At 42.6% G+C, this 22,692-nt stretch overlaps 1 protein-coding gene across 1 annotated transcript in view; it reads right to left on the bottom strand.

Annotated features, from left to right (window-relative positions):
- NBAS (NBAS subunit of NRZ tethering complex) overlaps window positions 1-22,692 on the bottom strand; it is a 248,103-nt gene that overhangs the window by 131,004 nt on the left and 94,407 nt on the right. The window contains exons 25-29 of the mRNA XM_037035490.1: window positions 21,049-21,222; window positions 13,720-13,853; window positions 9,522-9,584; window positions 7,277-7,399; window positions 1,432-1,534 (exon numbers count right to left, since the gene is read on the bottom strand). Coding sequence (XP_036891385.1) covers window positions 1,432-1,534; window positions 7,277-7,399; window positions 9,522-9,584; window positions 13,720-13,853; window positions 21,049-21,222 — 597 coding nt within the window. The remainder of the gene's footprint in view (window positions 1-1,431; window positions 1,535-7,276; window positions 7,400-9,521; window positions 9,585-13,719; window positions 13,854-21,048; window positions 21,223-22,692) is intronic.

The following is a 22,692-nucleotide window of genomic DNA, read 5'->3' as shown; positions in this document are numbered from 1 at the left end:
TGCCAAGAATGCCACTGTGGGATGAAGACAGAAATGGAAGAGGTGGATAAAAAAAGGGTTCATGAAGAAACAATCCTCATAATTAGTAAGACTATCCAATTTCCGTGTTTCTAGACTTCTGGGAAAGGTATCTTCAGACAGGCCTCAATTGAACTTACTGGTAAGAACAAACTATTAATATCTAAGAAGGATCTGCTACAAAATACACATTGAGGCAGAAAGCACATGTCATCAACGAGTGACCCCGATCACTTCTACCTTGCAGGGGAAACGGCTCACTCCCTGTGACCCACATGACTTTCTTTGTTCCTCTGATTCATTCCAGTGAGCCGTAGGAGTTCATAATGCCCAATACTGGAAAACAGAATCCTCTCACTCCAGACTTTAAGAGGTTTCAGTAAAATGAAGAATATAAATTTCTGCTCTATAGGATGTAAGACATTTTTAAAATTGTGCCACTGAGCTTTCAAACTATTTTCCAATGACAGCAAAACCTAATACAATGGCCACAAGCCAGTAAGACAATGTAGCCTAATTTTAAAAAGCTAAACAATATTTAACAACGTACACTTGCTACATCTCCACTACCGTCTTCTAGAACCATTTCAAAACGGTTGTAAAATGCTTTCAAATGTTTTCTCAAAGGGGAGAAACTAATGGCCAGAAGTCATTGAAATATCAAAGCCTAATAAAAAGGTGTTAAAATATTTCAAAAAATTTAACGTGTCGAGTTGTTTATGACAGATTGCATAAGAGCTCGTTAAGTGTAATATGCTTGTCACCAATTTTTCGACCAGACTCAGAAACAGGAAAACAGTAATGCCACTCCGACTTAAAACACTGCTGCTGACCCACAGGTCAGTCCTGGCAGGAGTGTCGAGGACGGGAGGGGACAGGGAGGTGGGAATCTGTTGTGGCTTTCCAGCCACAGCAAGAAGTGTGGATACTTTCTGACAACTGGAACGAAATGAGCAGCCAGTTTTGAGAAAGGGAGTGTCGTGAAAAGGCCTGTTTTAGAGGAAGAGTCTGAGTCGGTGTAAATTTGAGAGATCCGGAATCAGGGAGACAATGCAGAGGGTCGTTTCAATTCAAGGGAGAGAAAGAAGACGGGCTGGACAGACTTTCTCAGGCAGGTGAAGTCAGTTTGAGTGACCGCCTCTGTGGGAGTGAGAGGAGTCCAGTCCAAGTCAGAGCTGCCCAGCTGTGGACCACTAACCCCTAACCAGTGGCAGTGCAATGAACGGAGACACAGCACAGGTTGGTAGGCAGGATCGCGTGCAAACTACAAAACCCTACCCATTCACCCCCTGCTTATCATTCAGCAGTACTGCTCACAGTGAAGTTCAGGCTCATCACCTCTGTCTCCAATAGGTGATCTGTAATAACCAAATGACTAAGTCAAAAGGAAGTAAGCTATGCATGAAGAGTTACCTCATAGCAAGCATCAGACTCTAGACACGTGTAAACATTCTGCTGCATGGTCAGCATGTCTTGTAGCAACATTCTCCAATGAGACTCACTGGCCGGAGGCTGCCTGTGGGGAGGAGAGGGAGAAAAAGGCAGTAATTCATGAGATCTCTCCGGCTGGCCAAAAGCAAAACCTGGTACCACCATTCTGTATGCCAAGTAAGTGTCCAAATAATCACAGAAACCTATCTCATGCGAATGTCCAGAACGAACTTGGATTAAAGACTGAGGGGAAGGCTGGGCGGCCAGGCGTCAGGGCTAGAGGTGCCGCCAGAGCAGGCTCTGTCGTGGGCCACCTAGACCAAGATTGGAACACTGGAACGGCGTCACAAGGCAATGGTCAGCGGGCTTCGAGCTTCCAGGGTAAGATAAAGCAACCCTGCTCTAGCAGAAAAAGCACTTGGAGCAGGAGACTTAGTCTCAAGTCCCATCTTCTTCACTCTACCATCCTCAGCAGGGCATCTGCTTCGCTTCAACTACACACGCAGACCCATAAGGCAACACTAGCCCACGTGGCACAAGCTCCCCAGCAGGGCACATCAGCTGTCCCTTCCAGAGGGACCTTGCTGCAGTCCACTACGCAACGAACAACAGAGCCCTGCTTCTCCCCAGGTGCAAGAAGACAGAGCTCCCTCATAGGGTAGTGGCAGGAATTACCCTTGTCGGCTCAGAAAGAAGCTTCGTGCTCCACAAGAGCCAAGATCTTTTGGAACAATTCCGCAGGTAGAGTTTTCGGGGTCTCCTCACGGACCTGTCAGTGGCCATACTCAGGAGAGCCCAAAGCCTACCGAACATATTGGGTGCTCTAGCACACAGACAATTCCTCCAGCCCGGAGGCAAGTGCCCCACCAGGGATCAGTGTCCCATGAGCACGGAGGGCTACCCCACCTAGCTGATCAAATAGTGTTTTATGTTAGTATCCAGGGCTACAGAGTTAGCGAGTTAATGGTTCAGATTTGCCTGCAGACAGGGAGAGGGCTTGGTGAGCAATTCCACCCGCGTTCATGTCATGTATTAGCTGCATGACCGCAAGCAAGTCATTTACTGTTCCTGAATTCCAGATTCCTCACGTAAGGCCCGTCTCAGAGAGTGACAAGGAATGGACTGTGACAAAACACAGGCACTGAGGCAACATGTTTCTAAGCACTGTAAAAATCCGGTCAATTACCTGTACGGATTTAGAAATGTTTCTTAATTTCTCCGAGCTTCAGAGTCTCGTTTTGTACACCACGAGGACGGGCTTAAACAAGAATGTATGAAAAACACCCCCCCACTTTCCTGGTATAAAATAATATTCAATAAATGTGAATGAATGAATCTGGAAGTTATGAAAGTACTTCGTCTTCCTTGAGTCACACATATACTGACTAACACTGACCAACACTGTCTAGTGGGAGGAAGGCATGCTTTAATCCTCTTTCCTCTTTCAAATGTTCATCTTCAATGAACATAACGTGAGCTTGGAATCATCATTTACATTTGCTTTCTAGTGCTGATATTCTACATAATCACGAATCTCCTTGTTTGAAAAGGGCAGATTTTGTTCTGTTTTGTGTTGTGTTGTGTTAGTCAAACACCAAATGACTGTTTCTCTTTCATCCATCTTCTTCCCCTTTATCAGTTAAAAACAGGGCAACGAAACTGTATAACAGCCCTGCTATGAGCGGGGAGGTGTATCTGGGATCGTTCCTGCAAGATGCTAGTCTCCAGGAGTTCTCCACCTAAAACTACTAATAGAATACGCTTCACTTGCTTACAGCATGTTATATTACACAACACACACAATTACTTCCACCCACGTGCAATCAAGCACAGGAGGCACCATTTCCCCAGCACACACAGACACACAACTGATGTTCTCGCAACTCTTCAAAGACAATGCCTGCCATTTTCCCATCAGTGAGACCCTGGTTTGCGAACTCTTTAGATGGGACTCAAAGAACTAGAGGCTCTTCCAGATGAAGCTGCAGAGAAGCGGCAAAACGTCTGATGTGGTGAGCGTCCACCTCGCGCCTGCCTGACAGAATCAGAGCAAGGCACAGTCCAGCTGACTTCAAGTTCACATGGCCCAGCTGTTCTCCTGGAAGCCATCAACTCCAGGACAGATGGTATGATTGTTTTCTCACACATGGCTAGCCATAAGTACAGGTTCTAATTAAAATAGATTATAGGACATTATTTAAAATGGCCTTTTCAGAATACATTCAGTACTAAGAACCAAGAATAGAACTTGAAGACACTATGTAAGAGGTCTGGGAATTAACAGATTCAGATTATGCAAATTCAGAGAAATCTCTGAATAAAAACATTATGGATTAGGTACAGCTTTGTAATAGAAGTGCGTTTTCCGGGGAGAATTAACATTATGCTCACGATGGTAAAACCTGACTTGTGTCAGATCTGGGAAACCTGCCACCACTCAGAATATGCGGAAGAATAGTTTAGAGGCTCGGAGGGCAGAGCTACTGAAGCAAGTGTGGAAGAGTGAAGACTCCTGCACGTTGACTGCTTTGAAAAAAAGAAGCCATTCCTTACACATGTGCAGGAAGTAGAACGCCAGGAGCAGAAATTAATTCCAGGATTGCAGAAGCGTCTGAGAGCCTCAGTGCAAAGATGGTGGATAATCCAGCAGCAACAACAAAGATTTCTTATTGCAGATCAGGTTCCAGAGTTGGCACGATCAGAAACTTTGACCAGGCTTTTACAGTTGTAAAGAAGCCTTAGAAGTAAGTTACCAAAGTCTCCTAAGTTGCTCAGTTAATAATCATTGAGAGAGGGACACTGCTACGCAAGGTTCCACAGCAGATGCATGGTGCCTACAACACCCCCCTGAAAAAGCTTATGCTCTAGAAGGGAACGTAAGACACATACGTCACTGAGCACAGTGCGCTGTTGAAACAGGCAGAGAGGCAGAGAGGCACTTCTCAGGAAGGGGTGCTCCCCACACAAGCCTCTCCTGGCTGCATCCCATAAGCAGCTGTCCACTGTCAATGGAGGCTCTGATTGCAGGAGTCGCCTGGGAAGTAGTGGTTTATTCATCTGCTGTGGCTGCTATCACTTGAGGGCAGGAACACTGGGCAATAATTCCCTTCCAATCCTCAGCTTAAGTCAGCAGCACCTGATGGCCTGACTCTCTCCAAATCAGATCTTGACAAAAAGGCCCAATGTTTTTGCTGCCTACGAGAAGCACACTTCAAATACAAAAACAGAAATTAATAAAAAGTAAAAGATATACCATGCTAATGGGAGGAGCAACAGGCCATGCCGTCTCCCATAAACTACCTCATGCTAACACAGATAAAAACAAAGAGAGAATTAGATAAAAAACATACACACTGGAAAGAAAGCAGTAAAACAGTATCGACTCTGTGAACAGAAACATGACCTTGTATCTGCAAAAACACCTACTGGAGCTATGACAGATGAGTCCAGCAAAACTGCAAGACACGAGATCAGTCTATCACAATTCAATGGTATTTCTACACACTAGGAATGAACAATCTGAAAAGAGAAATGGAAAAAACAATTCCATTTACAGTAACACCAAAAAGAATAAAATGCTTAGGAGTAAAATTAACAAAATAAGTATGAGACTTAAACAGTAAAAAGTACAAATATCATTAAAAGAAATTACAGACCTAAGTACATGAAGAAACATCTTGAATTCATTGTGAGATTTAATACTGATTTAAGATAGCAGTACTCTCCAAATTAATCTTTAGATTCAACATAATCCCCATCAAAAATCCAAATGATTTTTTTTGCAGAAAATGGCTAGTTAATTTTAAACTTCAGACATAAATACAAAGGCCCCCAAAATAATTTGAAAAACAAAAAACAAATTTGGGAAACTAATATTATCTAACTTTAAGACATACTTTATAATCTACAAAATTATAAAGTTTTGCTAGAAATGGCAGGAAAAAAATCTTTGTGGCAAGAGTTTCTCAATATGATGGCAAAAGCACAATTAAAAAGTACAAAATAATATGCTGGACTTCATCAAAATTTTAAGAGTATGTTCTTTATAAAAGACACAGATAAAAGAATGAAAAAGTAAGGCACGGACAGGAGAAAATCTTTGCAAAGCATATCTAATAAACAACCTAATTTTAAAAATGATAAAAGACATGCAAATAGGAAATGAGCACATAAAAACATGCACAACATCACTAGCCATCAGAGAGATGCAAATTGCCATAAAGCCACAAGGAGATACCACTTTGCACCTGTCAGAATGGCCATTGTAACCGAATCAACAAACAACAAGGGCTGGCGAGGTGCGGAGAAAAGGGAACCCTAGTGCGCGGTGGGAATGCAGACTGGTGCAGGCACTGTGGCAAACACTATGGAATCTCCTCAAAACACTAAGAATGGAACTGCCTTATCATCTGGCAATTCCACTGCTGGGATTATACCCTAGGAACCCTGAAACACCAATCCTAAAGAACCTATGCACCCCAATGTTTATAGCAGCACAATTTATAATAGGCAAGTGCTGGAAACAACCTAAGTGCCCATTAGTAAATGAGTGGATCAAAAAACCATAGTATATTTACACAATGGGATACTAAGCAGCAGAAAGAAAGGAGCTCCTACCCTTTGTGACAGCATGGATAGAACTGGAGAGCATTATGCTAAATGAAATAAACCAGGCAGTGAAAGACAAAAACCATATGCTCTCACCTATAAGTGAAATCTAATCAACAAAACAAACAAGTGAACAAAATACAACCAAAGACACTGAGCTGAAGAACAAACTAAGTGACCAGAGGGGAGTGGGAAGAAGGATAAGAGGGAAAGAAGGGAAAGGGTCAAATCAAAAAGCATGTATAAGGACCCATGGACAAAAAAGCCAAAGGGGGGGGGGGGCTGAATGTGGGAGAGCGGGCTTGGGCTGGGCAGGGAAGAGCAATAGGGGAAAAATGGGGACAACTGTAACTGAACAACAATTTAAAAGATGTTTTAAATAAAAAGATGCTCATTCAAAAAGCTATTAAAACCAAAACTAGACATCACTACGCACACTGGTTAGAAGGGCCAGACTTAAAAGACCACCCATATCAAGCGCTGATGAGGACGTGGACCAACTGGAGCCCTCCTGAGAGAGTGGTCCAAAAATAAAACTGGGGAAGACAGCTTGGTAGTTTCCTGAAGTGTCAACCATCCACCGACCACACGATCCTGCTGTTCTACTCTACGGATTCATCCAGAAGAAAGTGCATGTCCGTGCAAAGACTGGTACATCCAACTCACAGCTTTATTTGTAAAAACCCAAATTCAAAACAACCCAGATGTCCTTTGCTCAAACTGTATAAATAAATGTGATAAATCTATACAATGAAATACTATTTATTGAGCGAGTAAAATGGAATAAATCATTGTACCCTAATATAACATGGATGAATCACAAAATATTTATGCTGAGTGAAAAAAGCTAACCTCTCCCCGCCCCCCAAAAAGTGTGTACCTATGATTCCTTTTAAATTCTAGGAAATGCAAAGTAATATACAAGGACAAAAAAGTAGGTCAGTGGTAGTCTGGAGAAGGAAAGGCTTTGATGGAAGAACCAGAGGAGGGAATTATACAGGGGAAAAGACAAACTTTCGGAACTTATGGGCACGTTTATTATCTTGAATGTAATGATGGTTTCATGGGTACGTATGCGCATCAAAACTTATCAAATTCTACTCTTTAAGTATCTTCAATTTAGTATGGGTCATTTAAAACTCAATGAGGTAAAAAAAAGATGAAAAGAGCTGTATTTATTTTTAATCATATGCAAGTATCAATTAATTCTGTCACTCACTTCCGACCGGTGTGCCTGGTCAACCTGACCATCAGCTTGCGTGCCTCTTCTGAGCTGGACCGAGTATTTCTCACAAACGAAACTGGCTTCTCAAGTCCATGTTTCTCCAGAAGCTCTGACACGCTGTAAGGGGAAGCAGACTTTTTTAAAGTCTTGGAACCAAACAAAGGAAGTCGAAGCATCTTAAATATGTAGCCGTCAGGTTTTTACTATTAAAAAATGCAACACATAGGCGACCAAATTTTATATATTACATTAATTCTCAGCAGAAAATTCTAATAATTACATATCAAATCTTATTTCTCCTACTGACTTTTATTACAATATAAGTAACATTCTTTTTTTAAAAAAAAAGCATGACATACCTTTACTTCCAAATCTTTTACTACAATTTTCCTGTCCTCTAAAAGCCTCCAAGTTGGTAAAATAAGCCAAATCTATCATTTCAATACCCAGCTTTAACTGTTAACAATCCTACTGAGTATTTTGTTACAGCAAAACTGCTAGAAAAGCAATAAGCAAAGCATTTCATAGTTGGAAAGCCACACAAATTTCATAAGGCTCAATCTCCCTCAAGAATCCGTTCTATAAAAATACAAAAAATATGTTACAAGCTCCCTTGGTCTTATACGAATCTTCTTGAGAGATCCCACTCCATAACCAGCAGCATGACGCCCCCGTGGGCTGCCTCACCAAATCACAAGTTCATGAACTGACTACTACTGGGCTCTCAAAAGGCAGGCTAGCATTCCACAACTCTTCAGGACAGGGTCCTGTCACCTGTCATTATGTATGTTAAAACATTTATCTCCTACTAATGGCTGAGATGGAACAGGAATAAAAAGTTCTTATGTTACAAGGTCAGGAAACTGAACTCAACAGTGAAGACCTAGCACCACCCAGAACCCACAGGACGACACTGTCCGAGAGGCACTGGGAGCACAACGTGACTGCGAGAGGCATCTGCAGGTACAGCTGCACACAGCGGGGAATGAACTGCACCTGCAGGTACAGCTGCACACAGCGGGGAATGAACTGCACCTGCAGGTACAGCTGCACACAGCAGGGAACGAACTGCACCTGCAGGTACAGCTGCACACAGCAGGGAACGAACCATTTATTGCATCAGCGGTCTGTGAGGTACCGCCCCCCAGCATCACCAGGGAGACAGAGACAACCATGCAGATTTATAAGACATGAATATATACTGACTTAGCCCAGTAAACTTTGCTCAAACTATGCTCAATATTTCAGGGAGGTTGAGGAAAGAAGAGACACAAGCCAACCTATTATAAAAAAAGCTTGATTTATTAAGCATTCAAGAAAAAAACTATAACTTTCAGAACGCAGAGTAAAAAATCAGGCAATAATAAACAGAGGCCCTGAGAAAATTAAACAGTTAGTTCTTCATTAAGCTCACAGATTATGGTACACAAAAACATAATGTTTCCTTAAATAAAACTCAAAAAATATCTTTACACTGAAGTCCTTTAATTTGAAAGAAAAAAATTCTAAGTAGTAGATTCCAAATTATTATACTTTACTATACATATTACTACTATAAAGCAATGTTATTATCTATAATTTCTATAATTACATATTGGAAGAACACAAAGTTTATCATTCCTAAATTTTATTTTTAATGCAAATATTTAAAAATTACACACAAGCACAATTATGCACACATATAAAAATAAATACTAGTAAACAATATTAGACTTCCTAAATGGCAATTAGGAAATTTCAGACTCCAAAATAGACAATTTGCTTTTTCATCTTGACAGTAAAAGAAATTACTACAGTTACTGAAAGGCCCTGGTGCAGTTTGCTATAATCCAGATACTCAAATGCATTGTCCCCAAAAAGAAAAATAAGAAGTATAATAAACACTGCTTACTGATAAATACAATAATTACTACAGGAACTTTTTTGTAAACCTACTGTGTGCAAAGTACTTTAAATGCTTAATCGAACATTAACTCCACAATCTCAAGAGTTAGAGATTAGGATAGAGATTAGGGAAATCCAACTGACAACACCTAGATTTGAACTCAAGCCTACTGGTTTTGAAAGTCCATAATCTTATTACTCTAGCAGTTTGTAAAATAAGCAAGTGGTGCATTTGTAATTAAGGAGATTCACCCACACACAGGGTCGAACTGGGTAAAAACTACTAGCATTTTAGAGTAATGTTTCCTGGAGAGACCTCCTTAATCAACACAGAGCCACAGACTGTCCTCCTCACCTGAGAATCTGCTCCAGTTGGTCCACCATGTCATGGAGAGCTGCAGTGACCTCTGTGTTATGACTAAAGAATTAGGAAAAATAAATTAAAGTTAAATTCTAGTAGTAGCTTTCAAAGTCAAATTCAAAAATCACTGAAGTGAAAAGAAGAAATATTGTTTCTCTTGTACTTAATATATCACAATTTTACACTGTATGGGTAAAAATTCGGTCTCATCTCCTGAACTCATTCAGCCTCTTTCATATCTCCAGAGAGTAAGATAAAACATAATGGAGTAGAACAGTATTCTCTACTATAGATTAGCAAGGGATGGGCAACTATTTTCTAAAGAACTGTGAGTTCAGTTCTGCTAAAAGACAAAAAAGAATTATAAATCAATTGTAGTCTCTTTTTTAAAGCAGGTAAGGAGAAACCGTCCTTTATTTCTGTTCTTTTAGCCAACAGAACAGATGAGGAGGCCCCACTCTGCAGGCGGCCCTGCCCCAGGCCCATCTCAGCCCCTGTGATGCCCTGGGGCTTCCCACTAGGGCTCTAGTACTGGGGACTTCAGATCATCATCCTCTCTGCATCCCCTTGAGTGTGAAGGAACCAGGGAGAAGTAGAGCCATCAATAAAAAGCGAGACCTTTCTGAGGAAGCAAGTAGACAGGGGACTACGAGAAACCATTATCATGAAAAAGATCATCAACTAATGAAAATGTGCTCATAGGGTAAACTTAGTACGGCACAGCAGACGCACAAGTGGAGGCAGGGATTCGGGAGAAAAGTCAGGCAACTGCTATAAAAGTCCACTTCCACCCTGTCAGCCACGGAGGGACACTCAGCAGAGAACCACGGCACCAATCCCACCGGACTCCAGCAAGATCCGAGCGTCTTCCGAACAAAGAGGCCAAATAAAAATCTTTGTCTGGACTTGGACAATTAAAAATGACCTTCCTTGAAGACGAAAGCCTCATTATTTTGCAAACCATCAATCTGTCCTGATCTAAATCTATCTGGCAGTTATGTAGTGCGTTTTATAAAGATTATACTACCTTTTTAAACCGAATTTTAGGCCTTGCACTAGAGTAATAAATTAGGGTATATTCCACTTAACGTCTTTCAAAAAAATCATTTGTCGGAGCTAATTTCCATTAACATACGCATTCGGGAATAATATTTTTTAAATGATCAGTTTATAGGTCTACAATGAACATTTGTCATTGACTTTCAAGAAGACAATGTTCTTCCTTTGTGAACTGACATCCACAGACATGAAAACAAAAGATGTCTTCCAGCCGGATGGAACATGCTGCCCAGGTAAAATGCATAAAACTCTAATCAGATTTAGAAAGTGACTGTTCATCTCCTAAATGGCAAAAAAAAAAAATCATTTGCCATCTGATAAGTAACAAGCATTTAACCACTGAAATAAACAACCAATCACTGGGAAAATATAAATGGACAAACTGACAAAGAAAACAAAGAGAACCACAGAATATATTCTGAAGCCCTATACTTCATAGCGGGCTCATTCACAATGCACATTATTTTAAAACTTACCATTGTGAAAGAAATGGAACAAAAGAGCAGTAAGGTTCTTTGTGTGTTTACAAAAAAAAAATCTGTGAAGTCAGAATTCATTAATCTGAAGCCAAAAAAACCCTCAGCCTCACAGACACCGAAGAGGCACTTTTCTGGCCTGCTTATTCTTTGGAAACAAATACACTAATTCCCTGCCATGTCTACATAAGAATGTTATTTTAATACGCTCATCCTATTGACACCATGACTATCTCCTCATCGTCAGAAAATTATTGTTCAAAAATTAATAGATAAGCCTATGCTTAATTTGATCTTGCTGAATACAAACTCTAATGCACCTATTTTTTTAAATTTTACATGTTGGTTGGAAGTCACTGACCAGACCCAGCTGACTCAGGGCCGACAGAGGAGGCCTCCGGCCGACAGAGGAGGCCTCCGGCCGACAGAGGCAGAGTCGACATCACCCGTGATGACGAGCGTCTGCTCTTTCAGAGGAAGGTCTTCAAGGATGGGGAAGGGGAGGCGGCCAGGGCTGTTTACGAATTACCAGCTCTCCAATCTCCTGACTTCAGCCACTTCCTGCACTTTTTATAGTTAACAGCTGGAAGGGGGTGATGTCCCTGCAGATGCCCCGAGTCCAGAACAGGACCTCTCCGTCCCCGCCAATTTGGTTTCCTCTCTGGCGATGACTTTTCAAAGTGAAAAGACCAGTTGACTTGTATAATAGCTCACATTCAGTATTTCCCTGGCTGTTTTTTTCATGATGCTGTTTAACTCGTTCCCCTAAAAATCAGTTTAAAGCACTGATTCGGTCCAGGGTAAACAACTGTACTTCCTACAGAATCTCACCAGGAGACACACAACTCAGGTTGTCTAAAATCTCAGTGATGCTGTATTCAATTACTTGGTTAAAGGTTTACAAAGGTAAGTTCCTCTTTGAAATGACAAAAAAATAAGTACAAAAACTTCTTTATGAAACCTTTCACCTGATTTTAGCATCATTAATAACTGCTTGAAACCATTATTTATTTTGCCATGCATTGCAAAACTGTGATTTCTATCATTTATTTCACACATACACACAAATCTCCTCGGAAGGAAAAGAGGCAGAGAGGGAAAAAGAGATACAGAGGATAGAAAAGGGCAAAGAGAGAAAACAGAGCATGAAGAGGCCTCTGTGTCCAAATACCTAGTTTTGCCAATGAAGAAGCCAAGGACCAGAGAAGTCGAGGGACTCGGTTCCAGCCCAAACGGCCCGGAACCCGCCCACTGAGGCTTCCTTTGGTGCTCTGCCCACTGGTGCCAAGTTCCCCGGAGGTCCGATTCATCACACCCACTAGATGTGAAAGCGTGATTAAAGGAATGAATGCTGCCTGACTTCCAAAAGGAAAATATAAATCTGATTTACACACAACTAAACGATCCAAAGGAATGTTACATAAATTTGTTTAAACATAAACCCTTTAAACAATTATGTAAATTTATTCCTCAAGAAATTAAAAATAGAACTATCATATGATCTAGCAATTCCACTTCTGGGTGCACAGACAGACGAAGGAAACGAAACTGCTGTGGCAGAAATACCTGCACCTCCGCGCTCACTGCAGCACTGTGTCAGCAGCGAAGACACAGAAACGACCTAAGTGTTCACCCACAGACAGCGGGTGGGGAGAAAGCGTGTGACACGTACATATACACACATATATACACATATACAGTGTGTGAGATACATATCACAATGGATATTATTCATCCGTTAAAGAAAAACTCCTGCCATTACAGCACTGCTGAACCCCGAGGGCACTATGCTCAGTGAAATAAGCCAGACATACACGGTACGATCTCAGTTATAGATGAAATTTAAAAGAAAACCGCACTCAACTCCTAGACAAAAGATCAGATGCGTGGCTACCAGAGGCTGGGAACAGGGGGTTGGGTGACAGATGATGGGGGTCAGAAATGCAAATCCCCGGTTATAAGCAAGTACTGGGGACGCAACGCACGACGTGAGGATGGAGTCCACCCTGCCATACAGTATGTTTTAACAATGTTCACAGGGTCAGTCCTCACAGATCTCATCACAACGAAGAAAACATTTGCTCTTCTTTCTTTTTCTATATTCACATGATGGGATGAAGGATAACTAAACTTATTTCAGTAATCATTTCACAATATATGCAAGTCAAGTCATTATACTGTACACCTTAAACATATATGGTGCTGATGCCAATTATATCTCAATAAAACTGAAATAAAATAAATGACATACATATATTAATACATACTTCTTAAAGGAATTACTGTAGGCAATAGCCAAGAATAAACAAGTCATAGAAGAACTACAATTACCCCACAAATAGGGGAAATAATTAGAAACACAACTTAAAACAAAGGCATATCATTGTCAACACACTTTAGAAAATACTTTCTGTTGTGGTGGTAGCGCTGGTTTTCAACAGCTAACTAATGACAAGGTTCACAAAATGGCAGTGACTCCCCAGACACTGCTAGAAAAGTCTGTCTACAGGCAAGGGACACGCGGATTATTTCCTTTTCTTTTTCACATTGTTTGTATTCCCCAAGTTCCCTGCAGCGAACCTTCAAAGGAAGCGACAGGCTCATCCTAACTGCGAGAGGGTAACGGCACACCAGGCTGGCACGCGGCGGCGTCTTACCCACATCCCCTCGGTGGCAGACACTCCAGTACGTCATAGCAAAGGGAGAGCTGGTCACTCCGTTCACAGCTGTAGATGCACTCCAGGGCTACTGCCATCAGCTGGTCCTGGTCAGGAATAATTTTTTGCTGCAGCTGGAGAAAATAAAGCACACTGTTCTAAATGTCAATAGATTTACAGTCACTTTTTCCATTTCTCAGGATCACTGTCAATAGAATATTAAATAGCTTAATTAATCAGCTGCAGAAACAAATCTTGGTATTTCCTTAGTTTACAGACTTTGGAGATCTCTAATAATTCTAAATGAAATCACATTTTAATTATAGAATCAGCTAGAAAAGATAATGTGTACCCATAAGCTTTGAATCTGCTAAAAGTAGTGTTCTATGTATAACCTATTCAAGACAGAAGAGACACAGTGAATTAAAAAGGCAACTCATTAAGAACATTTTTAAACCTAAAGCCAAATTTTTATGCATTTCAATTACAAAAATATCTAAAATTCCTAATATTCAGAGATGTTTGAGCCTACTATTTTTCAAGGTGCATAATACATTAGTCATTTAACTAAATAGTACTGACTTTCTACCCAAAAGAAGTCACATGCAGAAAGATGGCTGCTTTGGGCCACTTTCTACATAGGACACCACTTTCCACTGCAAAGCACCGAGTCCAATCTGAGAGTATTTCTGGAAATAAAATAACAGTTGCGGCTTGTTTTTCTCATCTATAAAGCTGGGATATCAACAGCAACTTCCTAATAGAGAGCATGGTTGTGTGGATTAGATACATTAATACATGGATTAGATAAATTAATATTTATATTAATAATACCAGCGTGTAGAATGCTTATATTATCACCAGCACCAAAACCAAAATGGAAGTTTCAAACTATTTTCCCAGAGACCTTTCCAACAACAAAGTCAGTCTAAGGCATTTCCAATGAGAGATCCAGTTTCCAACATCCTAGTAGAAAACAGACAGGACAAGGATGGAGGGGCACTGCCACACAACGTTTTCTGGCAGAAAAATCACATCCATGGATGCAAAGAAAAAACATTCAAAGCTACCACAGAAACAAAGTTGTTCTTTGAAGTAGCTGAGTTAGCGTTGGCTGGTGTAGCTCAGTGGATTGAGTGAGGGCCTGCGAACCAAAGGATCTCAGTTCGATTCCCAGTCAGGGCACATGCCTGGGTTGCAGGTCAGTTCCCAGCAGGGAATGCATGAGAGGCAACCACACACTCTCCTTCTCTCCTCCTTCCCTTCCCCTCTAAAAATAAATAAACAAAATCTTAAAAAGTATTTGAGTTAAAGGATTTATATACCTTTCTTCAAGGTGTTAAGATAAATATATATATAATCAATGTGGCAGCAACATGTGGCAAAAAGCTGTCCAAGGTTGTTGCAAAAGGACAACTAGTGAAATAGGGACGTGTAATAAAAAGCCTATCAAAAATTAATTAAAACAGCTAACTCTTCCTGATTTCTTATGGGCCAGGTATTAGTTCAGAAATCCTCAAAGCAATCCTGTCGGGATTGCTTCCTGTTCCTGTTATGTAAAATCCTTCCTGTTCCTGTTACGTAAAACAGAAGCCGTACCAGTGCTGACACCCCAGGATGACAAAAATGCGAACCCGGGTCTCAGTCGAGGAACAATCTGGGAAACCAGCTGAAACCAACGCAGAAGTCCCCGCCCCTACTCCCACCACCATCTCCCTGCTTCCCATCTGCCCCTCCCTGAGACATAAAGTGTTGTTTGAAAGTTAAATGTCCTAGCACCCATATTTTATTGAAACTGGACCACATCTTCTGCTGAAAACACTGCAAAGGCCTTCAACATGAAAGATCAAGAATAAACTTTTTGCCTTGCCTTTACCTACACAGGCAAATGGTCAGACCATGTCTCGCCGCCTCAGCCCTACCATGTCACATCACCTCACTCCTCACTCCTGCCTTAGGGGAGGACTAAGTTCTGCCTTCCCCAGAACTTAGTCCTCCCCCATTTAAACCCCCTAATAATCCGGTGTTAGCTCCACTTGACTTCGGCTAGACTCGCCCGGTGCTTTTGTCTCCAGGCCCCTGCATGCGCTCAGCAAACGCTGGCCCGGCCAGTGCACCCGCCTGCAGCTCTCCCACAGGGATCCTTCCCCCTCGCTGTACTTCGGGGCTTTCTGCTGTTGCGGCTCTCGTCTTACGCCAATCAGCACGTCTATCTTAGTGTCAGACAATCTGCTGAGTACGTGCACAATACTCAGATTTTTAAGACACTTTTCATTCTGGCCTGTTAGACTCCCACAGACGTAACTTAGCTCCACACAGTGTACGACAGAGACACGCTGTCTTCCTTCATCATTCCAGCCCTGCCGTCTCGGGGTGAGTGTCAAACCGTCACTGGCTCCACCTCGAGCTAACAGGAGAGAGCCCATCCAGGACCTTCTAAGAGTCAGTGAAAAGAGTCTTCCCCACCGTGCACGGTCGACTATTTTCCATGCTGCAGAGCAAGGAAAAAGTGTAAAAAATTCAAACAACAACTTAAAGTCTTAAAAGTATGTACTACAGACAACTAAAAAAAGAATAACAGATGGTAAGATACTTGGAAAACCCCAGCAAATCAACCAATACAAAAATTAATTCTTGATCTTTCCGTCTCATTTATTTCACTTAGCATGACATTCTCAAAGTCAAGAACCATATGATTTCACTCATGAGGGATATAAAACAGAAAGCAACGATTGAACTAACAAGACAAACAAAAACCCCACAGACACAGGCAACAGCATGGTGGGCACCCAGAGGGAAAATGGGGTGGAGAACACACAGTCGAAATACAGATGGTGTGTTATAAATCTGTACACTTGAAACTTACATAATCTTATTAACCAATGTCACCCTAATGAATTTCATTTAAAAATGTAAAAACCAGTAAAATTCCGAGTACGAAATTAAAATACAAAATCAATACATTTCATAAACACAAATAATAAACCGAGAAAATTACAGCAAACTCCATTTCTAATAGAAAGCAGAGAATTAAATGTTTAGAAATAAACTTAAATGCCAGGAGAATTTTAAACACTCCTGAAAGACAATAAAAGAGACAAACAAATGAATAATATCCCCTCTTGACTAGGATGACTAAACATTCCAAAGATGCTGACCTCATCACAGTGATTTACACAATCACAATAAAAACACTAACGAGCCATTTCATAGAATTACACAAACTGATACTGAAGTTCTGATGGGAAAGCAAATGTAAAAGAGGGGGAAAAAGCAACCATGAAAAAAAATTACAAAGAAACACTACCTTTACCAGACTTAAACATTATAAAATATTGAAACAGTGTGGTGCTAGTGTATGGACAGACAAAAAGACCATCAGAACAATATAGAAACTCTAGAACTAGACCCACAAACAAATGAAAATTTGGTATAGTTCAAAGACAGCATCTCAGATCAGTCAGGTAAAGGTAAATTTTTTAATAAATTGTTCTGGGACAACTAGGTAGCCAATTGGGAAAATGTAAAATTACTCTGTATCTCTCATATCATATAAAAGAATAAATTCCGAATAGATTAAAGATCTAACTTAAAAATAAAGCCATACAAGTAGTAGAAGGAAACATGAGTGAATATTTCTTCACCCCTGGAGTAAGAAAGGCTTCCTCATATTTACTCAAAATACAGACACAATCAAAGGAAAGACGGATCAATCTGACTACGCAAAAAGAAAAAGGTGATTTTGTATAACACAATCCACCATACACAAAGTCAAAAGGCAACCTATAAACAGGGAGAAAAATTTACAATATATATCGCAGAAAAAGGAATGAATACACACTAACATATGAGTGTCTAAATAAATAAATAAAGCACAAAGGAGCCAAAATCCAAATGGAAACTAAGGAAAAGGCAAGAGTGAACAATTCACCCACCAAGAGAGGGTGTCCCTCAAACATAGGACGAAATGTTCCAATTCAGTCATAATTAGAGAAACGCAGTAGTTAAAGGAGCCCGGCCACCTAAGGGCACTTCCAGCGCACCCCTTGAAGGACTTCATCTCCTGTCTCAGGAGGTGCCAAAACTCCCCCCCCCCAGGGTTTCCACACCGCAACGCAACCCCACCTGCCACTGCCTCCTTCCCAGGAGTATTTGCTAGCCTCCCTCCTCCCTCTCTCAGATTTCCCTGACGTTCTCACGCGCTCAGCTACATGGGTTAACAGATTTTTTTTTTAAATAACCGAATGAGCACATCTATGTATTTTACAGCAGAAAGGGTTTAGATTATGTACTCAACAATATAGCCAAAAACATACATTTTATTTCCACCTTTACGCTTTTCTGAGTTTTCTAAGTATCTATAATAACCATTAAATTAGAAAAAGTAATTGTAAAACTAAAACTGCCCTCTGAGTCACAGGATCAGAAAAGCACCCCAAACCTGAGCCTGAGAGACCAGGGCACGTGGTGAACTCCGGCTGACAGCGGCTGCCCCGCCCCCCCCATCGGAGCAGCTGGGGATGCCCCCCCCCCACACCTATTCCAGGACCCCAGCCCCCAAAATCGTGCTCTGTTTGATATCTGGGTTGGACCTGAGAAACCGTGTTTTATTAGAAAATTCACGTAACCTGACCCACCGATGCATTCAAAGTGTGCTAACTAGAACAGAAGGCAGGGAACCATATGAGACGGAATATTTTATTCCTGTCATCTCTACCCAGTTTCACTTTCCAAAAGGAGATTCAAGCAAAGAGCAAAGGCTTAAAACCAGAGATGAGTGCTTGAACATGCTGTAAAAGGGAAGGAAAGTTTGAGGCTCATGAGAATGTAAACATGACTAATCCATATTTGTATTCTTGTTCCCGATTATACACGCCTGTCTTCCTAAGACAGGATTCTTCTTCCCTGCTCCGTGCACATCAGGCTCAGCCAGACTTCCTCCGGCCTGCAATGTGCGAGAGGAGTAACCTGCCCCGCTCAGAGCTAAACCCTGAAGCGCCACCTTGAGGTTCTACTTTGCTCTTTCTCTTGGGCCAGAGGATGGGCTGCTCTTTCGGCCCGGGGTCTGGAGTGAACGGGACCTGGAACACAGCAGAAGCCCGGCCTGCGCCTACGTGACACCTGTGAGGAGTGGGCACTGGCTGCTGTAGGCTACCAAGATTTCGGGGTCGTTTGTTAACGCAGCATAACTTGGCCTTGGCTGTCGGACACAGGCCTCACGGTGCCTGCTGCATTACTAAAACTAGTCTGTGCAGGATTCACGGCAGGTCCCGGACACATTCTTTTTGTAAACAATCAAGTAAAATAAAAGCGGCGCTTAAAGCACAAACCTAGGAAAGCCAATAAATGTAATCAAGTCATCTCAAGCACCAAAATAAAACCCAGTATCATTCATTTCTTCATTCATTCACTTGCCAAACATTGGCTCTCTACAAGTCTCTGTGTTAGTCCCTTGTCATAAATACACAAGACACAGGGAACGCCCACAGGAAACAAAGGGAGGGAGAGTCAGGCCTGTGAACAAATCAGTACAGCTCAGTGTAGATGGATTATTACAGAGGCAGGTCCAAGACCTGTCCCATCACAGGTAAGTCCTGGAAGGTTCCACAGGTGAGGGAGTCTCAGGGAGCTGGGTCGTGAAGGACAGGTATTTTTTGAATGCAGGAAAGGGGGCTGGCCATCCCAAACACAGGGAACAGCCTGTGAGAACACAAGAGGCCTGAGAAGTACGGAGCCAACCACCGGGTGCCTTTGCGAGGGCAGGGGAGCTGAACGGGCAGCCTGGGGCAGACCACACAGAGCCTCCCAGGCGCTCTGAGAGCCCGGCCTTGCCCTGCAGGCCGTCACAACCCACTGGGGGCTTTCCACGGACCACGACACGATCAGATTTGTGTGGCAGAAAGGTAACCCTGGAGAAACAGAGAAGCTGGACTGGGAGAAAACGCCCAGCAACACCATTGTTCTCCCCTTCGATGTTTACGTATTTCAAACGGCTATGTTTTATTCAAAAGGCACATGCTAAATTGCCAAGTAAAACAACAAAAAACTGACTATACACAAAGGATTTATAAGACTCTGTGAAGAAGAAGTATCACAAACAAGATTACTGACAAGAATTTCAAGTCACTTTCTTTCTTCCTCATAAAACATTCATACTCAATCCATCCTGCTTCTCACGCCGTGTTCTGCTGGCACTGGCAACCCGCCGCGCTCCCAGGAAAGCAGCCAGGTTTAAAATCAGAATGTAAGTGGTACCTGCACAGGGGAAGATGGGAATCTGTGACGGCCAGTGGACAGATGCATTTCCGACAGACAAGTCTTTCGGAAACCAAAACGCGTGTTAGGTTAACTGGGCAACGCATCCCTCTTACGTTAAGCGTCCTGGTCTATGACCACATACCTTGGAGGGCTGCAGACTGAACGGAGGCGCGCACAAGAACTGCACTCCGTTGCAATTCAGGGTGGGAAGGGGCCTTGCAGGACTGCTCCCTGACTCCCCCTCGAAGGCTCGCATCTCACTACAAACTTCCGTGCCTCGAGTGACTAAGTTCCGCTGTCCTGCTCCGGTCCCTCCAGCGGGGAGGGGGCCACCAGCTCCTGGACCAGCATATCTGACTGACGACTAAATTCAGAGGCGGTGTGTTTTAGAGAGCATCTGCACTTAATAAAGCGACTCACCACCAGCAAATCTAATCAACTATTTGAATCCGAATGAAATATAGAGCTATAAATGTAATAACCTTAAGCAAACAGTTATTAAGAATAATTACAAGATCTCTTTATGAGATCCTAAAGATTTTCATAAATATTTTGAAGGTCATCATGGGAAGAAATCTTTTCCTCCAATATTGGTGTATGGTAGAGCATACGGTTAAGGACATAACTGCGAGACCAGAATGCTTGAACCCCAGTTCCACTGCTCACTACATGACGCTGGGCAAATGCGCCACCTCTGTACGTCACAATGTCCTTTCCTGTAATATAAAATACGGAAAATATCTGCCTGTTGGGACTGTTAGAAGGAGGCATGAGTTAACACTTACCATGTGCCTATGAACTGTTAAGTCTTTCTGGTACTGACAGTTTCCAAGTACAACACTCAACAAACTTTGGAGTAAGTCCATTGACATAAACATAATTTTATGAACTTCCAAAACAATTTTGGACTTAACTGTTGAAGCATTTTTCAAAAACTTAAATGACGCCTATTTCCTTTCCCACTTAAAGGGAATTTACCTGCAAAGCTATTATAAAAAACTGGTAAGTAAAACCCAATTCTGTAGGGAGAAAACGGCAGATGTTTTCTAAGACGGTAGAGTTTCTACTCACATCTGGCTTGGAATGCTGAAATATCTTCAGGGGTAATTTTAAGTCCTCTTTAGCTAAAGTCACCAAATACTCTTTCAGTAGCTCATTCGCCGCGCCAGGGGTCTGTTTCTCACAACGATGCAGAAAGGGAACCATCCACTGGTAAGCACTTGTCACGAACTTGTCCTCAGAGCACTGAAAATTTAAAAACATACACACCTTAAATTAGATCAAGTACCGGACTGAAGTTCTTGAACTCCCAGATAATCCGACCGAGGTCCATGGTAGGAGCCCAACACTTTCCACAACGGACACTCCGGTTTGCCCCACGTGGAGACGGGGAGTGGGGGGAGAAGAGCCACCTGCTGCTGGGGCCCCTGGAGCTCACAGCGGCAACACCCCCTCGCCCGGCACCTCCACCACTCTGGGCCCCCCCAGAGCCCAAGGCAGCTCGGGGAGACGAACAGTCTACCACCACGTCAGGGGGTCTTCCTGAGCAAAGCAAGGTTCTACCGCACGGGTATGGGTATGAGTGTGACTGTGGGTGTGGGTGTGGGTGTGGGTGTGGAGGCGGAGGGATGGAGAGAGAGAGAGAGAGAGAGAGACCACAGACCAACAGACAGCGTGAAACAAAAAAGACAGCAGTCGAGCGATGGCCCGAGGGAAGCGGGGTGGAGGCAGGCAGAAGAGGGTAAAGGAGGACAACTGGGGACGGAAGGAGACTTGACTTTGGGTGGGAAACACAATACAATATATGATGACATATTTCAGAAGAGTACACCTGAAACCCATATAGTTTTACTAACCAAGGTCACCCCAATAAATTCAATTAAAACGAACAGAAGAAAGAGCAGAGAGATAGGTGGGCACAACGAAGCCCGAGAAAGCAGCCGCTGGAGAACAGCCTCATCTATAAAACCCCCGATTCTCTCCCTCCTTTTCTCCCTCTTTCGTTTTGTTTTCTCCCCTCACTCCACCTTCACAAAATTACAGAGGGCACACGTCACTTTACTCGTCACCCCTCTCTCAGTTACCTACATTTCTTAAGAGGAGCCTTACATATAACACACATCAACTGCACTGCCTGGAAGATCAGAAAAGAAATTAGTAAGAGAAGGGGAAGGGAGCGGCAGAGGGAGAGACAAAACAGGCATTGGTAAGAGAGAGAACGATGACGGGAGAGAGGGACGAGGAAGAGAAAGGGGAATGGAAAGAGCCAGAGGAAGGGAAGGGTCGGGGAGAACAGAGAGCCAACCTGCCCCCCCCCAGGCTGCCCGAGAAGAAAGGCTGAGCCCGCTCAGGCAGCTCGCACCTCCTGCGCCCGTCACCCCGAGTCAAAGAGAAACCAGTCCTAACCTGAGGACTGTACCTTCTCCCCAGGACGATTCCCCTAAAACCTAAGACTGGCCAGGCAGATTCTCCTAAACGTACTAACCCTGAAGCCATGATGCTTCCCTCACACAACCACCCAGCCTCTGAGCTACAGTCATTTTTTTTGAAGACCTTGAAATATATACATAGCTGTGAACTGTAACACAGTGAAAGATCAAACATGGATCCTAGAATGACAGCTAGCTGAGAAATATGCTCAGCTGGGGGGGTGGGGGGGAAGGTTCCAAACAGATGAGTAAGAATAAAGGCAAGCAGAGTACAAATAGTTGGGTG

This window comes from Sturnira hondurensis, unplaced genomic scaffold, assembly GCF_014824575.4.
Source record: "Sturnira hondurensis isolate 20B ecotype Veracruz unplaced genomic scaffold, ASM1482457v3 Scaffold0022319, whole genome shotgun sequence".
NCBI classification, from domain to species: domain Eukaryota; kingdom Metazoa; phylum Chordata; class Mammalia; order Chiroptera; family Phyllostomidae; genus Sturnira; species Sturnira hondurensis.
Note: the sequence above shows the minus strand (reverse complement) of the source record. Positions and strands in the feature narration are given on the sequence as shown.